This window comes from Lissotriton vulgaris, chromosome 11 (genome assembly GCF_964263255.1).
Source record: "Lissotriton vulgaris chromosome 11, aLisVul1.2, whole genome shotgun sequence".
NCBI classification, from domain to species: domain Eukaryota; kingdom Metazoa; phylum Chordata; class Amphibia; order Caudata; family Salamandridae; genus Lissotriton; species Lissotriton vulgaris.
The window spans coordinates 1016015015-1016036578 of NC_141699.1; the positions used below are offsets into that span (position 1 = coordinate 1016015015).

Genomic DNA, 21564 nt, shown 5'->3' on the forward strand with positions numbered 1-21564 from the left:
GCATATTGCCTTCTGCCATTTATCTTTAGCGAGTCAGGTCACTTATGGTTAGAATTTCCTATTACTGTGCCAAATTCAGAAGTAGGAATGTTAGATAAGCTGGGGAGTAAGGTAAGTTATAATATCATTGACGTGCAATGTTGATTGTTAGAAAGGTATATGCACCTGTCAGTCGCACATTGCATTACCTCAGAGTCTTATGTACAAGTTGCCAGGGGCTTAGGAATCAAGGGATCATGCATCCACTCATTTAGTTTACTCAGTGGTTCTCAATAAGTCACCTGATAGATGCAGTTCATATATTGCTTCCTTCCAACATTTGAACTTCAAGGCATCAAATTGTTCCCAAAATTATATCAACATGCCGTTTATAGCCACCAAACACCAAAATGTTCTCTCAGGGCCCGATTCACAGAACTAACTTAAGACAAAATCCTAAACTTATTACTTTTGGTATTCACAGAAGTTAGGATTTTGTCTTAAGTTTGTCTTAAGACAGACTTAAGACAGACGTAAGACAAAATCCTAACTTCTGTGAATACCAAAAGTTGTAAGTTTAGGATTTTGTCTTAAGTTAGTTCTGTGAATCGGGCCCTCAGTCAATGGGCAGCATGCCTTTTCCTTTGTTATTCCATAGTAATATGCAAGGCCTGATGCACAAGCAGTTCCACAGGCCTGTGGCTAATCACTTTATATTTTGACCATGTGTCCACCGCTAGGTTCTAAGCAGGGGCTCACCCAGCAAATTCCCCAGAACCTAATTGTTATGGATGCTGTAGTTTTCTGCGGCATGTAGGCTGGTCTACAGTTCTGTAACTGACCTCATTTTTAGGTATACATCCCTACAGCTATTTTATTACTCAGTAGTTCAATATATCCACCTACTTGCTTTCAGATCTGATCCTTTGGAGGCAACACCACTTGTTTTCATAGCCACCACCTGCTCCAGGCCTGCTATCCAACGCATGACCCATGGTCTAGTGATGCCACAAGTGTTCCTGTAGGATCTGTGTCAGTCTCATGTATGAGCCAACAGATCCAGCTCTGTCACTTTCGTGGAAGTGCAGTCCAATCCTGGCCACATGCTCTGCACCCATAGACTCATCACAGCTGCCCAAGTGATGTAGGCTGGCTTCAATTTTCTTTGCCTGTTTACCGGAGCACTTTTCAACTACAGTAGATTCCACACCTGCAAATTCTGCCTATCCGGTCTGCCATAACTATTACATTATGACTGATTTCTCATTCTGACCTTTTTAGCCTCATTTCAGTGCAGCCATTTTTGAGGTTGGCTCTCTGGCCCCTCGTAGTGTGCCAAGAATGTCTTGGGCCCTGGGTAAAAAATGGGAAATAGCCCCTTTGCTTGCTGTTGGAGTGGTATCTATAGCAATTATCAGGATTCAACAGGTGTCTCAGGACTCTTGGCCAGGGTGTCATTGCATTTACTGGCTGCACCAATGGTTGCTAGCCCCTACAGGTGCACAGTTTTTAAGGTAAGCACCTATGTTTTAGTCTCTGCCTACCAGCCGTTTAATTTATTAGGTAGAAGAGCTACGCTACCCAGTGCCCACTAATACCTAAAATCTCATGTCCTATCATGGAATGCACAACATTTCTTCCATCCCTTCTTCCTAAGTTTCTACTTATGTCATCCCTTATGCCAGTCCATTACCCACCTGACCTAGCCTGTCTATAGCCAAACCTAATCCTAGCCCAAGCCTTGGCCCAAAGTCTGCTTTACTTAACACTTAAAATCCACTTGCTCCCTAATGCAGGAGCAATATTTGTTGTACTGGTAAGGAATTAAGACCAGGGTGTGGTGTGGAGTCAGACATTTTATTTGGGAAAGGGAAGAACATGGCCACTGTAAACAGCATTATGTGACAATAGGAGTTTGAAAACCATACATAATTGTTAGCTAAATTGTTTTGCATTAAAAATACAGTACATTCTGCTTCATATTTAATGTGCCACTTTGTCTGTAACCGTATAACTTTGCAGTTTGGTCACTTTTGTTTAAAAGAACACAGGGATAAGAATCATAATTTTTTTAGAAAAGCTCTTTCCATATAAGCAAAAAATATTCAAATAATTATGGGGTGAAAAATAAAATAGTGATGCAGAATCACAAAATGTCATTGGACTTAGACATCCAGCACCATTGTATGGCAGGATCAACACAACCATGTGCTTGCAGTTGCTACAATACATGACTTTTTCTTCTTTTTCAGAACAACATTATGCTCCTGCTGGAGACCAACCCCTGGATCTTTAGGCGGCTGACCCACAGCAAAACTACTGGTGGGAGTTACCCACTAGGCTGCACCAAGTCAAAATTGAGGCATTTGCCTGGCTTATGCCAACTGGTGGTGTGGAGGAAGAGGAGGAAGCAGTAGGATCTTGAACCTCCGAACCAGCTGCAAAATACCACAGTCACTATCGGTAGTGGAGTTGCACCAACCGCAGTACCCCAGCAGCCAGTAACTCTCCTTCCCCTACCACCGCAGAGACCTTCTTCAATGTCATCAAGGGTGTAAAGACTCTGAGAAGGGGATAGGAGGACCATAGGATGTCATCGCAAGAACTTTAAAAAAAAGTCTGGATTGAATAGTGGAGTATTTATACTAGCATGGTGATGGGTCTGTTTCAGGATGTGTGGGTAAGATAGGTGAAGCATTGGGTTGGCCTTGGCATATTGTTTATACAGAAAAAAGGGTCTGTAATAGATGGTGTGGATGGAGTGTGTTGGGGAAAGGGTAGATTCAGTTGGACTTTGTTTAGTGTTAAAGAAAGCACAGTCTTCTACTTTTCAGTAATTTCAGAAGACTTCTGGCATCAGCGTGCAGCATTTCATGAAACAACAGTGATCATTTGAAGCATCTGCTAACAATGATCAGTGACGCTCTTGATAAGATTAATAAATATATTCCTATACACTCTCTATGGAATACATGTGATCATTGCATAGCCAATCAGCTGCAGTCCTGTGCTGATATTTTGTGAAACAAGTATTATTGAAACTGGCACTATGCGCACACTGATCACTTGTTATATTGATCATCATTGGTGGATGTTGAGAAAGGCAGTTTATAACAACATGACAACAACAGATCATTTCCATATTTAAGTATCTATAGTACATTAAGGGTGTGTCACCATACTGACCAAGTATTAGTAAAGACTACATGACCCCATGTCCTTGGTCAAATGCTTGCCTTTCGTAAACAGTCTTTTTGTTAAATCTTAAACCAATTTCCTATTCTTTTTCTCTCCGGAACATTGTTCTAAGGCCAACCTTAGCTTCTGCTCAACCGTGCATAAAGCTATCCTAAGCAAAGCTCCTATTCTGTTACTTGCTCCAACAACATCCTCCATCTTTTGCATGTACCACCGTTCTCTTACTCCAATTTAAAAAATAAAGCAGGACCTCTCATGTGAACATCCATTGATACAGGTATTTTGCATAGTGGGCTAATGACTGACAGTCCCAACATAACCAAACAGAGAACAGGCCAAAGAGTAAATGGGGTTTCTTATTTCAAGCAGAGCATGTATACCAGTGAAAATGATTCAGCCAAATGAAAGAAGCAAGAGTAAGGTTTAGAGGCGGTTGTTCATAGCCAAGTCTACTGTTGAACCTAAGGAGGAATTAATTTTATTTGCAAACAATCAGGGCCCAATATGACTTTTGGTTGTCTGGGGGCAGGAGTCATGTGCTGCCGTGCCCTAGCACTGCAAACAGGCACTGTCGCCCACCTGCCAAATTACAACTTAAAGGTGGTCGGGAAGTGTGTCAGTGCCTCTTTTAAAGTCGGTGGTGCCTTTGAAAATGGAACTGCAATGGGACCACACAACAAGGTGCCTGCACGGCATGGACACAAAAGTCCATGCCGTGCAGGAACTGGTGTGCATGCATACGGGGCGCACAGTGTATATGGAGTAAGAACCTCCATGACACCACTGGCAGAGATGAAACTCGCAATATGCTTGGCAAGACCATGGCAGTGGCTCCAAACATATTGTGGCATCTGACCCCGGCAACACTACCAGGGAATGGCGGTTCCCTGGCAGCATCAGCAGTGCCAGAGCAGTCGAACTTCCCAACTCATAATGGGGTGGCTGGACCATCGGTGTGGCGGTGGCTGGACTGCCACCGCCATGCCCCTGCAAATTGTAATCAGGGCCTCAGTCAATAGATCAAATTTATTTTGTGTTACTAAGTATTAGTTTTACATTTTAGTCGGCCTGGGTAGAACTTGTGGAGTTTCACTCCACAGAATTCCACAGAGTTATAAGATTCCGTGGAATTCCATTAACAAGTGGAAATAGGCACGTCCCATCGCGGTTTAGGTCCAGGAGATCATTACGCACTGAAAATTACCGTGAACAGCATCATGCAGTGTGCCAGAAGGTGCAGCGTGTCAACTTAATTTTGCTGGTGTTCCAGTAGATTTTCTACTCGAGCAGCAGCTTTCTGACCACAAATGGGTGTGATTGCCCACTTTGGAGAAATCTCACTGGGTGCCTTCCTACAAACCAAAAATCCCTTTAGGGGATGGCAAATCTTGCTTGTGCTTGCCAATTTACCATTTTCAAGCAACAAGCATGAACAAACTCTGCCACGCAGTGTAGTTTGGGTGGGAGTCAGTGTCCAAAATTCCACCAGTTCCGCCGGCAGAGCAGAATATATCACCCATCCCTACTTTTTAGTCCAAAATTAAGTGTTCATCCTGATATTCAGTAATTCATCTGGAAGATGATGACTTTCCCACAGTTTGAATGTCCAAATAATCACCCCCCCCCCCATTCACCAATGCGATTTCTGGAAACTGATTAAGATTTTAAATAAAATATTTATTAATTTTGCTCATCATCAGTCTATCCACATTGTGAGGAGAGAGACTGTTCTTTTTAGCCTTGACAGTTGCCTTAGCTGCAGTGAAAACCGTCGCATACAATAAATTAGCAACAGTACATGCTGCCTATTTTATTGTCATCCTGATGGGTTCAGACCACTGTTCCTTTTTACAGTGCCTAGAGATGAATGACTTTTGATTCACATAGAAATTTGCCGGGTAATCTAAGTAGTCTTGAAACATCGTTTCTATTGTCATAGTTGAGATTTGCTGTTCTGAGTTTCCTTTATTCATGTGCTTCATGTAAGTCCTGAAATGGACAAACTTCAACCCAGTGCAGAGGTAGCTTAAAGTGATGCAGGTGGTGTTGCTGCTTTAGTATTAGATGTTTCTTGGAATTGTGATTTTTTTACCAATCACAGCTGCTACTCCCACATATATAACATGCGTCTGGGCTCGGAGCTACCACTGTGCTCTCCAGAAATATGTAGTATCAAAAATATTCATTCAGACATTAATGATTTTACAAATAACAATAAAACTATTAAAATCTGAAATCACCAATGATTATTTAGAAAAATGTATCTATTATCTATTAAGAAATTTGCATTCCACAAACAATAAATACATTCTGAAAATTATCGTTTGGATTGGGAGCAATCAGGAGTTCCAGGAATACTTTGAAATCCTCAAAACAAGTACACCAGGATTGAACTTCACTTATGGAAAGAGTAAAAATAAAGTGGTATTCCTAGATGTAGACATTTATGTAAAAGACACCAGTCTGGAAACAACTTTACATCAAAAAGCTACAGCTACCAATGCAACCCTTGAGGCAACCAGTTTTCACCAGCCATCCTTGATATCAAGCATTTCCTACAGGGAATTCCTATGTCTGCGAAGAATCAGCAGTGAGGAAAAAGAATGGAAAAAACATAGCACAGGTACAATGAAGCGCTTCAAGGGAAGAAAATACAGCAAGGGTATTATAAATCAATGCTGGAATAAGGCCAATGAAAGATCAAGGACAGAAAGTCTAACATCTAAAATTGTTGAAGAAAGTCCTAAAGAGGAACCCATAAGGCTGATTCTAGATTACAGTCAAGAGAGAAATTGTAAACATAATGAAAAGAAACTGGAAAATTCTCCAATTGGACACAACTATAGGAGAAAAAATGGGGCCCCATCCAGTAATAACTTATCGAAGAGCCAGGAATTTAAAAGATCGGATGGTTCATAGCCATTTCAAGAAAAAACACAAAAACCAACATGGTTAAAAACAAAAGGTTTCATAAAATGCCATAACTGCAAAGTGTGTGAAATTGCTAAACCAACAACGGAGGTAGTTATGGCATATAAAAAAGTCTGGCAAATAAAGGATCTAATCGCATGCTAGAGTCAATATGCAATTTATGTCATTGAGTGCCCATGCATGCTAAAACATGTGGGCAGCACAATTTGTGAACTGAAGAAATGCATACTTGAGCATGTTCGTGCCACAAAAAACAAAGACAGAAATAATGCTGTGGCAAAACATATGGAGACCCACCATAATGGAAACTGGAACGTTCTCAAAGTCTATGGGATTGAAACTATACCTGTCAATGTCAGAGGTGGCCACCGAGAGAAAACTTTGCGAAAAAAGGAGTCTCAACACATTTTAAATTTCCGGACTATGATGCCGCTGGGTTAAACCAGACGGAAGAACTTTGCATTCATTTATGAAATCAAAATTTAGCTGCTGTTGTATAAATGTGCTGGGAATCAGAAAAGGATGAAAAGATATGGTGGCCAAACAAGAAAATAAAAAAAAAAAGTAAAATGCCCACTGGAGGGCTTTAAATAGGACATGAAAAATAACGGAGGCAAATAAGAGACAAGAACAGGACAACAATGTATGATAAAACCCACTAAAGGCATAAATACATATAAAATGAATTATTGAAAACGTTATTGTTGTCTCTGATAACAAAAAATACGAAAAATAATGTAATAGCTGGAAAGGTTAAAAATGTTTCCCTGACGTGAGATTATGACAATATTAGCCTTGGGGCAGTGTCAAACAAATTAATGCATATCTCTTTTTTGTTTTGAAAGAAATTTCTGCTCATTTATAATTGTAAATAGTTGTATTGTTTAAAAACTACAAAGACCAGAAATCAATGGGGGAGTTTTTTAACAACAAACAGGAAATGCTGTGATTATAGTTTCCTGTTGGAGTTACCTTAAAAAAAGAAGAAAATCATGTGATTCATTAACCGTGAACAAGGTATACGGGGATACCGGAACGCTTGGATAAATCTGTGCTGGTGTTTTTCAAATGGATTTAAGAATGAATCAACTTTCAAACAGAATACTGCTGGTGTGGCGGCTTATTCGTTTCCCTTGGGAGACTTTGTTGGCATTGTTTGCGGTTTGGTTCACCTGCGTAAGCTACGCACCTTTGAAGCAGTGCCGAGTGAGCCGGGAAAAAGGAACCGCCTTTGTGTAAGATATATATATTTAGAACAATTGACATTGTCTTTCAGTAGGACTAAAAGGATTTAGCACTTTGCACTGAAAAACAAACTTTTTTTTTCAGCGTTGTACTTTGGTGCTGACAAAAATTGAACTGTTTACAAAGCGTAACATGGCTATTTAAATGTAAATATACAATCTTTTTTGATACGTTTTTTACATAGACATAATTAATTGTCATGTATTCATTGTTGTTTAGTATCATTTATATTGTTCCATGTTTTGTCAATATAAGAATTTAAAACAAAATATTAGGATCCTCCTGAAACAGTTATGTGCTTTGAGGAAACTTTTTTAAACAGTTTACAGTCATCTTTTGGTAATTTACCATGTGCAAGCAAACAACGCTGTTAAATTATGCAGTAGTATTTTTTCCTTGTCTTCTAATGAATTAAGATGCACTGTCACTTTAAAAGCCTTGCTCTGTGACGAGCAATTTGTCATGTGATCAAGCCTTCTCGAAGGCGAAACGCGTCATGGCGGCAGCGCTGGCTCTATTTGAATAAACACCACTTGCACCAGCACTTTTTTGGGTCGACTCCTCGTCATTTCTGGGATTAACAGATGCTTTCTGTGTGTTAAGTGACGATCTTCGTGAATATATATATATATATATATATATATATATATATATACACACACACACACACACAGGTATACCAGGCATTTGTAGTCCAATAAATATATCAGTGCAATGCAATAAGTGAAAAGTGCTGGATTGCCGAGTCTAGAGGAATATTCATTTTTGAAAAAGGAATATCCAGTTATGCCAGTTATGAGGAGACCTCCTGGCAGGCCTATAATATCAGCATTCTAAAATACATCTCGATATATAGATTATTTATTTTACAGGACTATGTCAAAGGCCTCCAATCCTACATCCAGGACACTGGGGACTTTTTACACAAGATACAAGGCGTAGAGTGGCAAAATGAGTATGCTATGATGACTCTGGATGTCACATCTTTATATACAATGAATGTGGGTGGAGGTCGCACTCAGTTCAACAATTTATCAAGTTAGTTTGATATGTGTGCTGTGCTGAATTACTGCCTGCTGAACAGTTAAATGAACATGAAATAAGCCTAACACCAATCTAGTGGCTGTAAGGACTTCAGCACGCAACAACTTTGAGAGATGTAGTCATTCTAGAATTGATGACGTATTCCATCTCGAAGTTGAACGGAGATCGTCTGATGAGTTCAGGGCGTCTGGCCATGGTCGTTGTTCGAGCACGCATTTTTTCTATCGGCTAAGGCGACCCCTTAAACATCAGGTTATGTACCTGGCATTTGTCTAATAGATTGCAGGCTACGGTGTAAATAGAAACCACTACAGTATTTCTGTCTGTTCTTTAAGGGACCCCTGGCGAAGGGACCTTGCGTCCCGAAATGCATTGGGCACAAAAATTTGTGGTTTCTATTTTTTGAAATATTTTTACAATGTTATTGTAAAAGTCATGAAGTGTGAAATGTATACCCTGATGTACTTGTTTTAAATCGTTAATTTTGAAAAATGTTAAAAATCATGATGAATATGCATTAATTATTCTAGAATGACTACATCTCTCAAAGTTGTTGCGTACTGAAGTCCTTACAGCCACTAGATTGGTGTTAGGCTTATTTCATGTACATCTTTATATACAAGTATTAGGCACAATGACGACATCCGAGCATTGGGACACTTTCTCAGCACCTGACAAACAAAATTTGTACAGCACAACAAAATGTTGATCAATATGACTTTTCTTTGCCTGGAGAACAATTTATTCATGTTACAGAACCAGGTTTACCAACAACTGCGTGGGGTGCCTATGGGGGACAGCTTCTCTCCCAGCTGCGCCTGTTTACATAAGGGCTGGTGGGAGGAGCTGGTCCTCAGCAAGAAATGTAGCCATGAGGTAAAGGGCCATGTGGTAACCTGGCTTAGGTATATAGATGATATATTTGTAATTTGTAGGGGGACAGAACAAAGTGCTTTGGACTTTGTCTCAAAAATTAATGAGAATGACATTAATCTTAATTTCACAGTCACAATCAGCCCAGAGACGGTCAACTTTCTAGATAACCAAGTTCATATTGTTAATAACAGACTTGAGACATCTTTACACCATAAGGAAACAACAGGGAATTCTGTATTACATGCCACCAGCTCACACTCTTTACATCTGATAGAGAGTATTCCATACAGTTAGATGTTAATATTGAGGAGAAATTGCAGCAATGAGGCAGATCTGGTTGTGAAACCGAATGAAAGTAAAGAGTGATTTCTAGCAAGGGGCTATTCTACCAAAACAGTTGATGAAGCTATAGCAAAATCTAAATCACGTAATAGGTCCGAGCTACTACTTTGAAAAAAGAAAAGATAAGACTAAAGATATAGATATTAAAGTCAGTCAGGGACAGACCTGACCAGACTGATTATAACCTATAATAAACAAGAGAAACAGCTGAGGGGTATCATTAAACGCAACTGGTCAATCATTTCATATGATCCCATCACACAGGCCACCTTCTGCCTAAGACACACACAATTTCTTACAGAAGGGCAGCATCCATGAGTAAAGCTCTGGTAAAGAGCAGTCCAGAAGTCGAGGAAGCAGGGACCTGGCTTTCGGCAAGAAAGGGTTTTTATAAATGTGCTTCTTGTAAAGCTTGTAAATATGGTGTCAACAAAACTACATAATTGACACTATTTAGTGACAGAGTGCAGATAATTAGCAAACATCTCACCTGCAAAACAGACCATGTGATTTATATATTGGAATGCGCATGTGGACTCCAATACATCGGAAGTACCAAATTACATGCTCACAAATGTATACTCCATCACATCAGGGCCCTAACCAACTCAGACCCCACTTACCATGTAGCACACCATTTTAAAGATACCCATAACAGTGACTTGAAATATCTTAAATATTCTTAGTGGATGCTGTCCCTGTACACAACATAGGAGGTAATAGGGAAGCCAAATTTAGGAGATTAGAAACACGTTTCATCTTAGATTTGGACACTAAAACTCTGGGTGGTCTGAGTACTTTCGAAGACTTATATACCTGCCTATAACTGTACTGTATGATAGGAAATGTTCCAGGGCCCATATTAGATCATATTCATGTATTATTGTTATCAATGACTTTTAACATTTGTAGTGATACAGTTTTAGAATGTTACATTTTTTCTAGAAATTGCACTATAGTTTGTTGAAAGATCATTGATGAATGTATTCCAGATTTATCCCAGCAATGTGAATACCTGGTCAAATGAGAGTATATATAATTATGGAGGGTCTGGAGGACTTTCTTCTGCTTCTTGAACTCAAATAAGTACTGTATTGCACTATAGCACATTATTGGTAAAGTTATTTGTTACAAGTTTGAAAAACCACATTTGCACTTTACACTTTAGGCACTTGTTTTGGTTATGTCTACAGATAAAACATTTGTACAGGGTATTTTACCAAAACATATTATAAATTGAACATATCATAGTTATTGCTAGGGGTGGGCAGAATTTGCAAAGTCGCGCTACGCAAAGCTCTGCGCACAGGTAAAAAATCTCAGAGGGCACGCAGAAATTCTGTGAACACGCGGATTTGCTTGTTACGCCCATTCGCGATACTTTTTTCCTGTTCGCAAATCCTGTTTGCATGCTCGGGGTAAATATCTTATGAACACGCATTTTGAAAGCGCGAACAAGCAAAGAATTCAGCGAAGCCACGGATCGCAGAATTTTTGTCAATTCTGCGTTCTCAGCAGAACGCAAAAAAACCCAAATTCTGCAAATTCCGTGAGCCGAATGGAATTTGCCACCCAGTCCTAGTTATTGCATTACATTGATGTATTTAATGACTACAAATGCCTGGGATAGCTGAGAGTTTCATGTATACCACTACATTGTACATGAGTTTTGCATAGTTACCAGCATCTCTAGATGTGAGTCTGTTATCTGTATCTATGATATAGTTTGATTGGAAATCACAGCGTTGACAAGTGATCAAGACCTTGGGTGGCCAATACACATAATGGCAGACAATCCATAATAAACCTATTATTTGTACACATCAGTCGGTGGTCCATGTCCGTTCTGTCCCCAGCGGTATCTGGAAGGTAACAGAGCTTTTGATATTGCTAAGTGGGCAGACTTCCCCGGTTTTACATGGACCCCCTCCCTATATGTTGGCCCTGCAAAAGGCAAGTCAACCTTACAGCAAACGGCTTGCGGCGTCTGTGCCTGCAGCCGCGGACAAATACCGGAAGTAATAATTTTCCTGGCAAAGGAGTATTGCAGTGGACCCCTGACGGCGAAAGGAGCGGTCACCTCTGCGGCGCACAGCGAGATTCGAGTCGGCCAACCCGAGTACGACGTGAGAGCCGGTTTACAGAATTCAAGAGGTACAACTTAAAGGCATACATTTCTGTCAGGTGGGGAGGTGTGCAACGGGCAAGACTGTTTGATTTTATTGCAATTCACAGACTTGCCGGTTTAACATAGAAAAGTTTCGGAACTCCCTGACGCAGGAAATACAATCATCCAGCAGAGCAATATGGGACAATCCTGGAAATTGAGGAAACAGGAACAATCTTAATGGTGGAAGCACAAGTACCTTCAGCTTTACCTGGATGTGGGCAGAATTCCGAGGGGATTAAGAATAATTATAGCCCCAGTTATGAAAATCCCAAACCCCAAATAGTGGCAGAGTGGGCAGAATGCCATCTGGAATCATCAAGAAAACGGGTTCAAATTCTGGTGAAATATGCAGAAACTGATCGAATAGAGTTTAAAAAACGGATTGACGTATTTAATGAAGAAGTTGACAAACTGTGGGCACTCAATCTCTGTCCAAATTGTGTGAAGAGATGTTGGGTAGATTACAAAAGGAAGGGGACAAAATCGAGGTCATAAAACATCAATTTCAACAAGACAAACTTGTCTATAAGAATGGACACATTTTTACGTTCTCACGCCAATATGACTAATTTAGGAATTCCAAATCTAGCAGCTGAAATGACAAGATATCAGAGACAAGGTACAACACAGGTCCACCTGCTGCTACATCAGCATCAGACATAGATTCAGCTTTGGAAAGTGAATCAAAGCCAGAAATAAATTCGGAAAGAGCCAGCCAATTCAAACTAAAATTATTTCTAGCTCCGGAACTTGATTTTTTACATTAGGACAGAAGAGAATCCCTACGCCTGAGAAACAGCAAACCAAGCAGAAGCGCAATAAAAGAAGACGGGACAAGAGAAAAGCAAGTCGAAAAAGTAAAAACCAAGAGAACGATGAGCAGCCGTTGGAAATGCAAGTAATACAAAATCAACAACAGCATGATACAAATACGATAAGCAGTTTTGCACAAGTTGATCTAAATGCTGGTGAAACACAACTTCTGGCATTAGGACAGTCATTCTGCCCGGAATGCAATTTTAATTATGTACAGACCAAAACCGACATCTTTAAATTTATATGCAAACTGAAGCTGAAAGAATACCATCTAGTTCAGAAAACTAATCATGATACCAATATAGAGTATGAAATAATTAAGCATGGGCAAAATTTGAGAATTCGCGTTCCGCAAATTCACGGATTTCCCCGAGAAATCGCAAAAAAATCTGCGAATTCGCAAATTTTCCTGCGAAATCGCAGATTTTTTTGCAATTTGCCCTGGAGTACTTTCTACTGGCTAATCCAGTAAGTGCTACCTCATTGGGTAAATGTATAGTGCTTTTACTACACTGCAGCTGCGTAAAGGGCCAGAAGATGTGTCTCCAGTGACCATGTGTGCGTGTAACACAGGCACAGGCACGCATGGTCACTGGAGACACATTTTCTGGCCCTTTACGCAGCTACAGTGTAGTAAAAGCAGTATGGGGCAGATTTACAAGCTGTTTGCGCCTCTTTTGCGCAGCAGTTGCGTCACTTTTGTGATGCAGTGGCAGCACAAAAGATGCGCCATGGTGCTAGGTATTAGCAACGTGACGCATCTGAGAGATGCGTCACGTTGTAAAGCCCCGAGCCACCAGGAGGCGTTCCGGCGCAAGGGAGGGCGTTCCTGCGCAGGGACGCCTCCTAAAAGTGGCTGAGTGAAATCTACAAGATTTAACTCAGTCACTTTTAGGCCAATGCTGCGTCAAAACCCTGTGCCTGCTTGAAGCAGGCGCAAGGTTTGACGCAGCATTGGGGAGATAGGGCCCCTCAGAGCATTGCTGGAGCTGCGTCGCGCTTGCAACGCAACTCCAGCAATGCGCTGCTTTTACGGCACAGATGCGTGACGCCTCTGTGCCATTTTTGCCACATGGTGCGCTGCATTGTAAATGCGGCGCACCATGGGTGGCGGAGCTGCGACGCACAATAACTGGCACATCCTATTGCAAATCTGCCCCTATACATTTAGCCAATGAGGGAGCACTTACTGATTAGACAGTAGAAAATACTCCAGTTGAGTATAGGTATTGCACAAAAAGGTGGCATCTTCGCGGACAAACACGCAGGGCAGGATTCATTCTGCTCCCTGTTGGACTCATTTTGTGTGCCCTTCTGCCCTCTGTTAGACTCGTTTTTCCTTTGTTTTTCTGCCCTTCTGCCCTCTGTTAGACTCGTTTTTCCCTTGTTTTTTTGCCCTTCTGCCCTCTGTTAGACTCGTTTTTGTGCATTTATGCCCCCTGTTAGACTCGTTTTTTGTGCCCTTCTGCCCTTCGTTAGACTCGTTTTTCCCTTGTTTTTCTGCCCTTCTGTCCTCTGTTAGACTGTTTTTTGTGCCCTTCTGCCCTCTGTCTGACTTGTTTTTGCCTTGTTTTTCTGCCCTTCTGCCCTTTGTTAGACTGCTTTTTGTGCCTTTCTGCCCTCTACATCACCACATCATCACTCAGCGCTACCCCAGCATCACTCAGCTCCACCACATTATCACTCAGCACCACCACATTATCACTCAGCACCACCACAGCACCACTCAGCACCCCCACAGCACCACTCAGCACCACCACAGCATCACTCAGCACCACTACAGCACCACTCAGCACCACCACAGCCCCACTCAGCACCACCACAGCCCCACTCAGCACCACCACAGCACCACTCAGCACCACCACAGCATCACTCAGCACCACTACAGCACGACTCAGCCCCATCCCAGTATCACTCAGCACCACAACAGCACCACTCAGCATCACCACAGCACCACTCAGCGTTACCACAGCATCACTCAGCGCCACCACAGCATCACTCAGCGCCACCACAGCACCACTCAGCACCACCACAGCCCCACTCAGCACCACCACAGCACCACTCAGCACCACCACAGCATCAATCTGCGCAACCATTCAACAACAACTGGTTTCAAATATGTTCTCTCAATGTTTCAAGCTTTATTACAAATGTCACAAAAAGATGTTAATATTTCACTTCTGTTCTTGTATTTTCGTCACAATAAAATACACTAAACATAATCTTCACAAAAGTTATTTACAAAAGTTTAAGCTATTGCCAATATAAATTGAAATCACTTTTATTTAAGTATTAATTATTTAAAAAAATTAAAAGCCATTGTAATTTGTAATATAAATACATCTAAGTCACGTAAATACAAAACATGTTGCATTACAAATGCTAAAGGTGTCACATTTGCGAAAGTTATAACTATTGGCATTGTAAATGACAAAGCTATTAATTTAGCTATTTTGAAAACCAACAAATAAATAAAAAAAATTGTCATTTACAAGACAAATAGCTCAAACTTTCAATCAATCAATCAATCAATCAATCAATCAATCAATCAATCAATCAGAGGACTTGTGTAGCGTGCTACTTACCCTTGAGGGTCTCAAGGCGCTGGGGGGGGGGGTGTTCCAGGTTTTGGCGGCGAGGTGGGAGAAGGATCTGCCGCCGGAGGTAGTATGCTGGATGCGGGGGAGGCTGGCGAGGGCGAGGCTGGCGGAGCAGAGCTGGCAGGAGGGTGTGTGGAAGCTGAGTCTGCTGTTCAGGTAGTTGTGGAGTGCTTTGTGTGCGTGGGTGAGGAGTTTGAAGGTGATCCTCTTTTCAACAGGGAGCCAGTGGAGGTCTCGCAGGTGGGGGGTGATGTGGAGGCGTCGGGGTACGATGACGATCAGTCGGGCGTAGGCGTTTTGGATGCGCTGGAGACGAATCAGGTGTTTGGCTGGGATTCCTACCGTAGCGAGCCGCTTCCTCATGCAGAATAATTGCATGACCTGAAGCTTATCTCAGTGCTCCCGGTCTGTCCTGGAAACACCCCTCGAGGCGCAGACTCCACGGGCGCCATCTTTGAACGGGGCCTGGACAGCGCTCTAGTGGCTGGGCGATTTGGGCCCAACCGCTATAAAATTAAGCCCTCGTCTCGTCCGCGCAGCGGGCGGGTGGGCGCAGTGGGCGTGCCGATGGCGCGCCGGAGGCGCGCCAGAGGCAAGCCCGTCTGGGCCCGTCCGGGCCAGGCCGGGCACAGGGCCACCCACTATGCCCAATTTCCGTAGCCACCGAATTACTCATTCACGTGACTACCTCCTGCAATTCGACACAGCCGCCCCTACCTCCTCCCCATTACCCCCGTCGCTGGGTCAATCCCCACGAAAAAACACTCGCCACTCACCTAACCTTGTTAGCCTTGCTCTACTCAACTGTAGATCTGCTTCTAAACATTCTTTAGAAATTAAACTTCTAATCCAAGACGTTAAACTGGACATACTTTTCCTTACGGAAACTTGGTTGACACCTCACTCCGAGGCTGACATTGTTAACATGCTACCCCATGGTTACCTTATACAACACCAAAACAGACCGAAGGGAAAAGGAGGTGGTATAGCGATTGTTTACCGAAGCACCTTCATATGCAGGCTACAAGAAGGAGGAATCTAAGACTGCGAAAGCGTCCACTTTTCCCTCCAAATAACTCCCAACAAATCCCTTTCGGGTACCCTCGTATACCGACCACCCGGCAATCTAGGAAACTTTGTCGGTTCACTATTAGACTCCACGATCTCCTCCTGCACTTCTACCTCTAATTTTATCCTGCTTGGAGATTTAAACCTCGATTTCGAGGACAGTTCAGACAAAACCGCAAGGGACCTCATTTCTGAACTAAAGGCACTTGACCTACACCTCTTAAATTCAGAGGCAACTCACACCAAGGGTCACCTTCTAGATCCTCTCTTCACCAACCTGTCAAAAATAGAAACACGACCTTCACTCCCGCTGCCATGGTCTGATCATTCCCTCATCCCTTTCACTTGGCAAACCACTCTAAACACTCCCCAAACCTCGTCTTCTAGAGAACAGGATAGAATCTGGTCCAAACTCTCATTTGAGTGTTGGACCCAGGAATTGATAAGCTCTGCCCCTTCAGCAAACCCTGACCCCGTAAAAGCAGACAAAAACTTCACTAGATGGCTCACCTCTATTCTTGATGTAGTCGCTCCCAAGAGAAATATAAAGAAAAAAAGCATGACCTTCAAATCCCCATGGTACTCCCAAGAACTAAGGAACCTTAGAAAAATTTGTAAGATCCAAGAGCGGAAATGGAGGAAAAACTGGGACCCCCTCATTAAAGATGAATATAAAAAAGCAATGAGGACCTACAAATTAGCCCGAAAATCAGCCCAAGCTTCCTTCTTCGAAGAAAAAATTAAAAATTCATCCAGGGAGACTTATAAAATAGTCAAAGAGCTACTCAAAATTCCCAACCCTCCTTCCACTCAGCAACCTACAGTCTCTAGATGCAATCAAATAGCAACCTTTTTTCAGAATAAAATCACTAACATCCTACAAACCCTCCCACCTATACCAGATAACAAACTCCCCTATGAACTGGTACCCTCCAAAACCGGCCCGACTCTAGACAGTTTTCACCAGCTGTCCAACGAAGACTTCTTGAAAACTCTTTCAGGCATGAAAAGCGGTTCACCCACTGACCCAGCCCCCATTCGTATCCTTAAACAAGTCGGACCAACTATCTCACACCTAGCAACAAATCTTATTAATGCTTCTCCTAGCCAAGGAATAGTCCCCCCTAAATGGAAACATGCAATAGTCAAAGCTCTCCAAAAAAAACCAGGCCAGGATCCGTCAGACCTTTCCAACCTGCGCCCAATCTCTCTCTTACCAGGCATGAGTAAGATTGCAGAGAAACTGGTCAACCAGCAACTGTCGGCTTTCCTCGAAACCAACAATCTCCTACGCCCCTCGCAAACAGGTTTTCGTCCAGGGCAGGGGACCGAGACCGCCCTCCTGAAAGTAGTCGAGGAAGCCAGATGCATCTTGGATTCAGGGGGATCGGTTTTACTGATCCTCCTGGATCTAAGCGCTGCATTCGACACGGTGGACCACAAGATCCTGATCCAGCGACTACTCAACCTGGGAGTGAGGGACAAGGCGATCAGTTGGCTTTCATCCTTCCTGAAGGACAGAACCTTCCAGGTCTGTGAAGGGAATATACGATCAGACCTTTTCCACCTCCAGTGTGGGGTTCCACAGGGCTCTTCATTGAGCCCTACACTATTTAACACCTACATGGCCCCCCTGGAGGATGTGGTCACTCCCTTTGGGATCAAAGCCGTCACATACGCTGACGACACCCAAATGGTTGTGTCCTTTTCCCTTGAAGACGAAAAGCTAAAAAACCTCCATGACTGTCTTGAGGGAATCCATGATTGGATGTCTAACTCAAGGCTGAAACTTAATTGCTCCAAAACCGAGCTCATGTTGTTGGGACATCAAATATCACCACTTTCCTCCGCCATGTGGCCTTCATGCCTAGGTCCCCTTCCTCAGCCCAAGATGGAACTCAAAAGTTTAGGCTTCTGGCTAGAACAAGATCTATCTCTGAAAACACAGGCAAAAAAAACAGCCGGTACCTGTGTGGGTTTACTTCGCTCAGCCAGGAAGATTCTCCCACTACTCCCCGCACAATCACAAAAAATGCTTATCCAAGGCCTAATATTATCTAGGTTAGATTATAGCAACGCCCTCTTCCTGGCGGCCCCAGAAGCCACCATTAATGTTCTTCAGAGAACACAAAATGCCGCTGCTCTGATTCTGACAGGAACCCCTCGAAGAGCATCTGCCAAACCAGCCCTAAAGGCACTTCATTGGTTGCCGATCCGAGAAAGGGCCCTATGCACCACCCAAAGAGCCATGCAAAACCTAGGGCCTCCGATGCTGAAGACTATGCTCTTCCCATACAAGCCCAACAGGTCCCTTCGTTCCTCCCAAAGTAACCTGGCCACCGTCCATAAAGTAAAGAAAGCCCACACTGGAGGACGCCGCTTCTCGGTCACAGCTGCAACTCTATGGAACGCCCTGCCAATCCAGCTACGTGCCGAACCCAACCACATGAAATTCCGGAAGCTACTCAAAACTCACCTTTTCCCACAATAAATTTTCCCTTCCCCCTTTTGCCCACCCCCCTCCCCTCAGTTGTATATGCAATCTCAGTGCTGGGACGCTCTCGGGCAGCGTTGCCGTAGTCCAGCCTGCTGCTCACGAGGGCCTGTGTTACCGTTCTTCTTGTCTCGGTCGGGATCCATTTGTAGATTCTGCGGAGTGTGCGGAGGGTGTTGTAGCAGGAGGAGGATACGGCGTTGACCTGTTTGGACATGGAGAGGGTGGAGTCGAGGATGAATCCTAGGTTGCGTGCGTGGTCGGTTGGCGTTGGTGCTGTTCCCAAGGTGGTCGGCCACCAGGAGGCATCCCAGGCTGAGGGGGTGGGTCCGAGGATGAGGACCTCCATCTTGTCCGAGTTTAGTTTCAGACGGCTGCTTCTCATCCACTCGGCGATGGCCTTCATCCCGTCGTGGATGTTGGATTTGGCGGAGTGCGGGTCCTTGGTGAGGGAGAGGATGAGCTGAGTGTCGTCGGCGTAGGTGATGATGGTGAGGTTGTGGTGTTGGGCCACTTGAGCGAGGGGGGCCATGTAGATGTTGAACAGCGTCGGGCTGAGGGAGGAGCCCTGGGGGACGCCGCAGATGATGTCGGTGGCTTCGGATCGAAAGGGCAGGAGGCGGACGCTCTGGGATCTGGTTGAGGGCAGATGTTTCCCCGTTGTCTAGTTGGCGCCTGATGTCGTCTGTGGCTGCGATGAGGGCTGTCTCGGTGCTGTCTCGGTGCTGTGATTTCGTCTGAATCCGGATTGGGACGGGTCCAGGATGTTGTTTTCTTCCAGGAGACGGGTCAGCTGCAGGTTGAAGATTTTCTCGATGACCTTCGCCGGAAACGGGAGCAGGGAGATGGGACGGAAGTTCTTGAGGTCATTGGGGTCCGCCTTGGGTTTCTTGAGGAGGGCGTTGATTTGGGCATGCTTCCAGCTTTCCGGGAATGTCGCATTTTCGAAGGCGTTGTTGATGACCCTCTGTAGTTGGGGTGCGATGGTTGCGCCTGCCTTGTTAAATATGTGGTGTGGGCACGGGTCTGTCGGTGATCCTGAGTGGATGGAGTTCATGACCTTGCGTGTCTCGTCGTCAGAGACGTTGGACCAGGAAGTCAGATGGTTGGTGCTGATGGTGCGCGCGGGAGGGGTGGTGTCTGGTGCAGTTGGGTCAGTCGCGGTGTTGAAGCTGTCATATGAATGTCAGCAATCTGAGTGTCGGCAGCGTGGGAGATGATGTTTAGGTTGTGTTGGCGTGCGATGGATGCGAGGGGCTCATGTAGACGTTGAAGAGGGTGGGGCTGAGCGAAGATCCTTGCGGTACTCCGCAGATGACTTCGGTCTCTGATCTGAAAGGGGGGGAGACGGACTCTTTGGGTTCTTCCGGTGAGGAACGAGATGATCCAGTCCAATGCCTTATGTTGTAATCTGATGTTTCAGAGGCGTTGCACTAGGGTGCGGTGGCATACCGTGTCGAACGCTGTGGAAAGATCCAGGAGGATGAGAGCCACTGTTTCCCCGTTGTCGAGCAGTGTCCGGATGTCGTCTGTAGCTGCGATGAGGGCGGTCTCGGTGCTGTGGTTAGCTCGGAAGCCGGACTGTGAGGGGTCAAGGGAGCCGTTGGACTCAAGCTGGCTGTTGACGGTCTTCTCAATGACTTTGGCGGGGAACGGGAGGAGAGAGATGGGGCGGCGGTTCTTAAGTTTGGTGGGGTCAGCAGAAGGTTTCTTTAGGAGGGCGCTGAGTTTGGCATGCTTCCAGCTTTCCGGGAAGGTAGCGGTGTTGAAGGAGCAGTTGATGATATCTCGGAGTTGGGGGTGCGATGACGGAGTCGGCCTTATTGAAGATGTGGTGGGGGCATGGGTCGGTTGGAGATCCGGATTGGATGGAGTTCATCATGCGGATGGTGTCTTCGGTGCTGATTGGGGTTCAGGCGCAGAGGGTGGTGGTAGGGGGCTTCAGTTCAGAGGTAGGGGGAGAGGACAGGTCGCTGAAGCTGTTATGTATGTCTGCGATCTTGCTGTGGAAGAACGAGGCTAGAGAATCGCATAGATCTTGAGAGGGAGTGATGTCGTTGTTGCCGGCGCTGGGATTGTTGAGCTCGTTGACGATGCTGAAGAGTTCTTTGCTGTTGTGGGCGTTGTTGTCTAGTCGGTTTTTAAATGCTGACTTCTTAGTGGTGCGGATCAGCTGGTGGTGTTTGCGGGTGGCGTTCTTGAAGGCGGTCATGTTGTCTGTGGATGGGTTTTTTTCTCCAGGTTTTCTCGAGGGTGCGGCAGTTCTTTTTGGAGTTCTTGAGGTCGTCGTTGAACCAGGAGGCTCTTTTGCTTCCTGGTTTATTGGGACGGCTTTTCAAGGGTGCTAGTTCGTCAGCGCAGTGGGTTATCCTTTGTGCGAGATTAAAGGCTGCTTGATTTGGGTCCATAGATCTGGCGGGAAGGTATTGGTTCAGTGATGTGTTGAGCTGGTGGAGGGTAATTTTGTTCCAGTTTCTGCGGGCAACCTGTTGCAGGTGGTGGTGGATCGTTGTCTTTCTGAAGCTGAAGTGGACGCAGCTATGGTCTGTCCAGTGGAGTCCTGTGGTGTGATTAAAGGAGATGGTTTGCTGGAGGAGAAGATTGGGTCGAGCGTGTGTCCGGCATAGTGGGTGGGGGTGTTCACCAGCTGTTTGAGTCCGAGATTGGCGAGGTTATCAAGCAGGGTGGTGGTGTTGTTGTTGTTGTTATTCTCCCGGTGAAAGTTGAGGTCACCTAGGAGAATGTAGTCCTCGGAAGGGAGGGCGTGTGGGCTGACAAGGTCAGCAATGTCTTCGCAGAAT

General features: G+C 44.3%; 1 protein-coding gene across 2 annotated transcripts in view; it reads left to right on the forward strand.

Moving 5' to 3' along the window:
• BCHE (butyrylcholinesterase) overlaps nucleotides 1-21564 on the forward strand; it is a 213597-nt gene that overhangs the window by 160939 nt on the left and 31094 nt on the right. The window contains exon 4 of one of the 2 annotated variants that reach the window (XM_086944335.1): nucleotides 2232-2295. The exons of the other annotated variant lie outside the window; for it this stretch is intronic. Coding sequence (XP_086800461.1) covers nucleotides 2232-2275 — 44 coding nt within the window. The 3' untranslated portion in view covers nucleotides 2276-2295. Of the gene's footprint in view, nucleotides 1-2231; nucleotides 2296-21564 lie in introns of those variants that run through there. 2 annotated transcript variants of the gene reach the window in all.